This window comes from Musa acuminata, chromosome BXJ3-4, assembly GCF_036884655.1.
Source record: "Musa acuminata AAA Group cultivar baxijiao chromosome BXJ3-4, Cavendish_Baxijiao_AAA, whole genome shotgun sequence".
Taxonomy (NCBI): domain Eukaryota; kingdom Viridiplantae; phylum Streptophyta; class Magnoliopsida; order Zingiberales; family Musaceae; genus Musa; species Musa acuminata.
This window is the reverse complement of record NC_088352.1, coordinates 31,624,621-31,631,560: the sequence shown is the minus strand read 5'-3', so window position 1 is coordinate 31,631,560 and position 6,940 is coordinate 31,624,621. Positions and strand designations below refer to the sequence as shown.

Genomic DNA, 6,940 nt, shown 5'->3' with positions numbered 1-6,940 from the left:
AAGACTTAATATCCTTATCCTCATCAAGCTTAATATCCTTATCAATTATCAAGACTTAATATTCTCGTCAAGACTTAACATCAATTGTCACAATCTAATAAGATAATTAATTTATTAATTTTATTAAACTCAAATCATAAATCAAAATACTTAACTAAAATTAATAATAATACGTTCATCAAATTCTTATAATTCAATCTTTATCTTAATATCAAAATGAGATAAACTGGGATACTACAAATACAATCACAGTTGCAGTAGTATATATCCAAACATAAATGTTTCAGGATTGTATGTGCAAAACTTCTGCATAATAAAGATGTCTAGATGTTGGATCATGTGAGGATCTTTCACATAAGGTCAGAGATCTTTTTGCAGCCATCAAAATAAATTTCTGACAGCTCACTCTAAGCTCGAGTACCATGTTTTGGGTTTCAATTCATCAAGGATCAAGGAGTGCACACACAATACGGAGTAGAAAATCACGAAAAAAGAAAAAAAGGATTTAAGGAACAGGGCCCCAACTAATCTTCCTCCAAATTAATGGAGTCCTTGAACTTCCCATACAAGATCTTCTTCAGTTCAGCCATCTGCGCAAGGATGGATTCCTTTTCTTCCTCTAGCTTTTCGAGTTCCTTGCTGGCATCCTCCTTCATCTTTTCCAATCTGTTTTCAACTTCTTCGCGTGGCACATGAGCAAACACCTCCCCGATTTGGAACCTCACAATGTCCTCATCAGATAAAATTAGCTCATTGCTGGCATCCTCCAAATTTTCATTTGTTTCCTACCACAAAGAAGCAACAAAAATTGTTCACAGGAAGAACATGATGTGCAAATTTTGCATTTCCTAGTATTTTTAGAAACAAAGCTTTTTGATATGTGAATTGCAAAAATAATGATCTTACGCAGCAAGGCTTATGTTCCTAGGTCTAGTAGATTATTATAAATAACCAAAAAATAACTTGTTTAAAGTTCAGTCTGAGATCTTTACCCAAGCCCAATCATACTTGAGGTCAGGTTGGACTTACTCAGTTTTTCATCTGCCCTAGCTAAAAAAGGGCAGCCAATCTGCCCAAATTTTGGGCTAGCCAAGATGGCCTGCCCAAGTTGCAGCTAGTTGCCATTTCAATAGCACAATAGTGTTCAATAAGCATTGAGAACCCCATAGATCAGCCAACATTACTTAATATAATGTCAGCCAACATTCCGTTGAGTTTTCACAAATATTTGAACAAGAGGAGCAAGAAGTCATGAGCAACCTCTATGTGCTAAACTATATCCTAGCCCAGTGTTGACTTTCTATTATATTTAAGTAAGCAATCTATTAGAATCTCCCAACTAATTGCCAGTCAAAATGTGCTGCTACAAGTACAAAAGAATTTGAACGACCTGTTTTTACATTAAGAGCCAATATCTACCACTGTAAATGATACAAACGTCATTAAAGCTGAACTCTGAAGATAGACAACCATTGTTCAACTTGGACACTAATTTTTTCCAAGATAAAATAAAATTTAAACCTAGAAATTTTAGCTGAGTAACTATCTGGTGAATCCCCTGGCCCCCTACCTCAAAAACATGAAGAGAACCAGCACGGACCACATAATTTAGTTGACAAAAAGTCAAGAATGATGAGGTTCCCTTCAACGAGTAGGAGGCATATATTCCCCATATATAAACAGAGGACAGTAAATATGGAAAATATTAGTGCATCTAATTAAACAAAATGACTCTGTCAATCACTTGAAAAGCACTCAGTCTCCAAATTCATGTTGTCTAAAGCCTTCTCAATAATGTTAAAGCAGTGGTATACTCTAAGAGAATGAGGTGCAAAAATGAATGGGGTACATCCACTTTCTGGTGATCCTTGTTGACTATGAATAAGTAACCACCTCCAAAGATATTTTAAAATTTTAAAATACAGTAGCTGTCATATTGGAAGGCCTACAACTGCCTATGCTGCTCTCCAATCACTGAGGAGATGTAATCTGAGAGAATCGTCAAGGCAGGATATGTTTCAACAATGATTAAGTTGAGACTTTCATCAGAGTGGCTTAGGGCAGGTGGACAGCCTTGAATTCATTCATAAACACATCTGACAAGTGATAGTCCAGATGGTTACGTTGAAATTGATGTTATACCACTTGTTAGAACATGGCAGTTCAACATTTTCTTCTTTTCCTTTTTTCCAAAGGGAGAACTAGAGGATAAATATATAATGTTATAATTCAGAATGGTATCCTTCTTGATAAGCAATCATACCAACTGATATCCCTAAATTTCTCGATTGAGTCCAGAAGATAGGGGTTAGTACCCCTGAAGCAAAATTTAAAAAAAGTATCGGAGCTCCGCTAGCAAGTTCCTTTCAAGAAAAAGCATATAATGATTTCAATAGGATGTTGGCTAACAGCCATCCCTATTTCCTTGATTGCATAGGGCAAAATATGATGAGATGGAGCATTCTAACAAACTGACTCCAAGTAGTAACTAATTATGTGACTACAAATTTCTCATGGAAAGTAGAATATCATACTATATATGTTGCTAAGAGAAGTCTTTTAATTCATTAGACTCTAGGTAGATATCTTATAATCCCATAGTCGTGAAACTTAGGCTTTTCGTAGTGACATTTGGTAGGGCAAACATGACTATCAAGATTCTTGTAGAATCAGCTGCAACTCTGCTTTGTATCTATTTAACATAAAAGAATATATAGCTAGGTTCCAGGAGAACGTAAACTATGTCAAAGTTTCGCTATAGGAAAAGATGTTATAAAACAAATACCTTTTTTACTTGGAGATAAAGAAGCTTACATCTATGATCACTAGAATACAGAAATAAAAAGAAGCAAGCTACTCAATCACCAATACAGATATGCTATGGGAAAGGGACTAGACAAGACTCATTTACTTACTCCTATAAGGTATTTAATGTATATGATGGATAGATGAAGTATACGTCACAAGATACCATATGTGTCCTTGTAGAAATATTGAAGATTCGGAAACTTGAGCTAGAAGCAGATTTCAGCAGGTAATCTAAGAAATTATTTCTGAGCTAGGAAATTACATGCAATACATGCCTTCTAGGATGGGGGTTAGGTTTTGCTTACAGAGGAGGAATCTCAAGAACTAAATCGAGAAAATAATTTCTCAAGAAAAAGAGTTAAACTCCATCCCTCTATGTGCTCAAAATATATGATGAAAAAGCAAAAGTGGACACCAAATACTAAAAGATCGATATAAAAGCAACAGAAGAATGTATGCTGAATCATGGATATTCAACACATCATTAGTCATGAATGCTCTAACTAGTGTTACTTATTTTGCACATTTTGTTCATCCATTACCAATCGCTTGTTCTCTTTTTCTCCACGATTGACTTCAGAGCTCTCTCCAAATTATGTCACTCACATATTACTATCATTATGTTTCACATTTCTTACTTCCCTTGAAATTTTTATTTCTCCAACATTGGAAGATGCAAAACCAAAGAGCTGCAACCAACTGATTTTTGACAAAAATGGATTGTCAAATACATGAAAGAAAAAACTTCTTTATGCAGACCTTAATACAATCACAGTTTTATGCATAAGTTTTGTCTCAAATGAACCCTTAACCAAAGTTTTGGACCTTCAACCAATTCGACCAAGTTGAAAACATTTGTCTGTCCATAATATCCCTAATCACGAGATAAGTTTCAGCCGTAAACAAGCATTTATTATTTAAACTCGATTATTAAAAATAATGACATATAATGAGCAAAAAGACGTATAATTTTCTGTTTTTTTATATATCTTAGCATAATGAACAGCTTCACCCAATTGCTAAGGCCTCATTTTAACTTAAAAAAACACGATGAACATATGTTCGCTTAGAAAATCTCCTGTAAATTGGTTAACCGTCGCTAAAAGAAGGGGAGACAGACAAGAAGAAACCCCACCTTTGCCAACTGGTATGCATAGAGAAAATCATTGCCAATTGTGTAGATAAATTTCATGCAACAAAGAACTACGAGGTTACAAGATGCTGAAATATCAACTCGAACAGGAAGCTGGTTGTATCCGAATGAAAGAAAGATAAGCCAAAATAGGCATCAAACTAGCGCTCTTCTCTATCCAACACGGTTAAACATTTCGAAGCGAGGAAAACGATCTATTTTGTTAATTTTAGTGATGAAAAGAGAAAAAACTATAAAAAGGGGGAAAAAACAAGCATTGAATATTTGACCTCTTACCGATCTAAAGAACCAAAACACGCATGAGTTGCACAACAACGACATCGAAACTGGACTGAATCAAAAGGGGATACATGAAACAAACGCGAGACCGATATGGAATCACGCACACACCTTGGCCACTTTGATCTCGTCCTCGAGCTCGTGGAACCTGTTGTTCAACCTCCCAAACTTGTTGATGTTCTGCTGATCTTCCCAGGTCACTTGAGCCTCCGATCCTTCGCCCTTAGAAACCGCACCGAAATCAAGTCTTTTAGAGATCTTCCGGTTGCCCTTGGCAGAAAGCTAAAAGCTTCGAGGAAGACAACATCCGTCTAGAGTTAAAGAGTTAGGTTAGGGTTACCTTCTGCATCTTTGGAACCGATGCCTCGCTCGACGAACCACACGCGGCTCCGAACCTGTCCGCCGACGATGACCTAATTAATTCTTCCACTCCTTCGGCAAAGTACATATATGTCCCTCATAAGTAAGATCTTTTTGTTCGTATTTATTTCTATAAACTGCACATATATATGTATATATAAATGGATAATTTATTTCATCAACATCAACATTCTGCTTCCATAGAACACATCTTCTTTGCCCCCCCGACTCCATTCTCCATTTGGTGCAGCGATTGGCTACGCTGAATGATCAAACTGACCTTTTCCAGCAATTTGAGGGGCGTCACAACAATTCATCAACTGCCGAGTTAATCCTGCACAAGTTTCTTGGAACATCGGCACCATCATCACATCACAGGTTGTCTTTCTACTGCTCGCTTCATCAATGTAGTTGAAGCTGATCGAAGTTGATCCCTTGCTATCTCATCATTTTTCTACTTTTCGTAATTCATGAATGAATAAACGTTTTCTTAAAAAAACGAATAATCTATTAACAAATGATGCCAGTAATCTTTTTTTACATGAAATGTCAGTTTAACCTTCGTAATTGTGTAAACTGTTTCGATTCAGTCAACCAATTCAAAATTTCTTAAACCCTCCTCCTCTTTCCTGCCCTATCTATCTTTCTTCCGCCTTCTTCTCCTTCTTCATCTCTGTTTCACTGTCCTCCTCTCAATCTCTGGTCTCCTCACTCTCCTTCTCAATCCCCTCGTCGTTTGTCTTCTACTTCTCCTTTTCCTCATCCCTATCCTTTTCGAAATTTCAAAAAACATATTGTTATATTCAAAAATAAATTGAAATATCTCATTCATAAAATATATCAAAAAATATGTCAATTTCTATAAAAAAATAATTTTAAATTCATCATAAAATTTAAAAAAAAAAAGAATAGTACAATCCTTGTTGATTTAATATTCCTGTATAATTGTGAATGTTTGAAATGGTTTTGTCCAAGTTTTCTATGTTACATTCAAAGACGAACTCAAATACAATCGAACTTATCCAGAATTCATAATAAAATAAAATAAAAACAGCACAATCCTTATTATAGTCATGCTCTAATGTGAAAGTTTAAGATAGTTTAAGTAAAGTTAATCTATTACACTAAAAAATAAACTGAATTACATTGCTTCACATGAACTACCAAAAGTTTGAGGCCATTCGATGGAAATTGATCCATTACAATTGAAAATGAACTAAAATAAACTAGTTCAGACAACTTACCCAAAAAAAAAAGAAAAACAAATTGGGAAATTAATTATTCTAAGTTTCTCATAAAATGATTAACAAACTAGTATAATTCTTGTTAGAATTATGCTATAGTAGAATTGTGAATTGAATCTGGTTCATAGAACTATATAAAAACATATAAAATTTAATAATTAAATTTTAAAAATTATAAAAATAATACTAAAACCCTTATTAGAATCATGTTCTAATAAGATTATGTAAGTTTGAGGTCATTTGATAAAAGTTAACCCCTTTAAACTTGAAAATAAATTAAAATATACTCATTCAGAAGAACAGTTATCTAAATTTATAATAATATAAAAAATCAGTATAATCCTTGTTAGAATTATGGTCTTAAAAATAATAAAAGTTTGAGATGAATTGGTTGAAATTGATGAGTTACACTTGAAAACGAACTAAATCAACAATGATTTATTCTAAAATTATCATAATATAAAAAAAAAATAGTACAATCTTTATTAGAAACCTCAGTACACTGAAACACACTTATGCAGAGATTCTACTAAAGACATGCCAAATTCATAAATAATTATCTTTAAAAGAAATTACTAAAATCCATCCGGTTCTAATTGATCGTGAAAGTTTGAGATTGTGAAAACTTACTAAAACCTTGTTATGAACTTACTATACGGTTCTAATAGATTATCCTATACTAAAAAATCCTTGTTATGGAACTTACTATAATCATCAAATTACACTCGTTCATATAGCCTAAAAAACACACCACATTTGATAATTAATAATCCTAAATTCATAAGAAAAACCCTACTAAAAACCTTGTTAGAATGCTATCCTAATAGAATTCTCAAAGTTTGAGAAGATTTGGTGAAAGTTGACCGTTATACTAAAAAAGAACTCAATATACTCGTTCACTAGGCTTATTCAAATATATACCAAATTAGGTAATTAATTATTCTAAATTTACCATAAAATTTAAAACAACTAGTGCCAAATATGAAAATTGATTATCCAAAAATTGTCAAAAAAATCTATTAAAATACTTGTTGGAATCATGTTCTACTAGAATTATGAAAGTTTGAGATCATTTGGTAGAGTTGACATGTTACAA

The 6,940-nt window shown here is 33.6% G+C and overlaps 1 protein-coding gene across 1 annotated transcript; it reads right to left on the bottom strand.

The window, feature by feature from the left end:
* Positions 1–232: 232 nt before the first annotated feature.
* On the bottom strand, positions 233–4,980 carry LOC103981965 (probable prefoldin subunit 4). Its single transcript, XM_009398744.3, has 4 exons — positions 4,881–4,980; positions 4,581–4,672; positions 4,352–4,462; positions 233–785 (listed from the first exon to the last, which is right to left on the bottom strand). The coding sequence occupies exons 1-4, from the start codon at positions 4,966–4,968 to the stop codon at positions 525–527; spliced, it is 552 nt and encodes a 183-aa protein (XP_009397019.2). The 5' UTR covers positions 4,969–4,980; the 3' UTR covers positions 233–524.
* Positions 4,981–6,940: the final 1,960 nt, after the last annotated feature.

Bases quoted from the DNA above. Each gene is read 5' to 3' on its own strand.
- LOC103981965 (XM_009398744.3), bottom strand. From the start codon at position 4,968: ATGATGGTGCCGATGTTCCAAGAAACTTGTGCAGGATTAACTCGGCAG. The intron at 4,673-4,880 runs GTCAGTTTGATC...ACTTTGCCGAAG, and splicing joins CCCTCAAATTGCTGGAAAAG to GAGTGGAAGAATTAATTAGG. The intron at 4,463-4,580 runs GTAACCCTAACC...GCGGTTTCTAAG, and splicing joins CGGTTCCAAAGATGCAGAAG to GGCGAAGGATCGGAGGCTCA.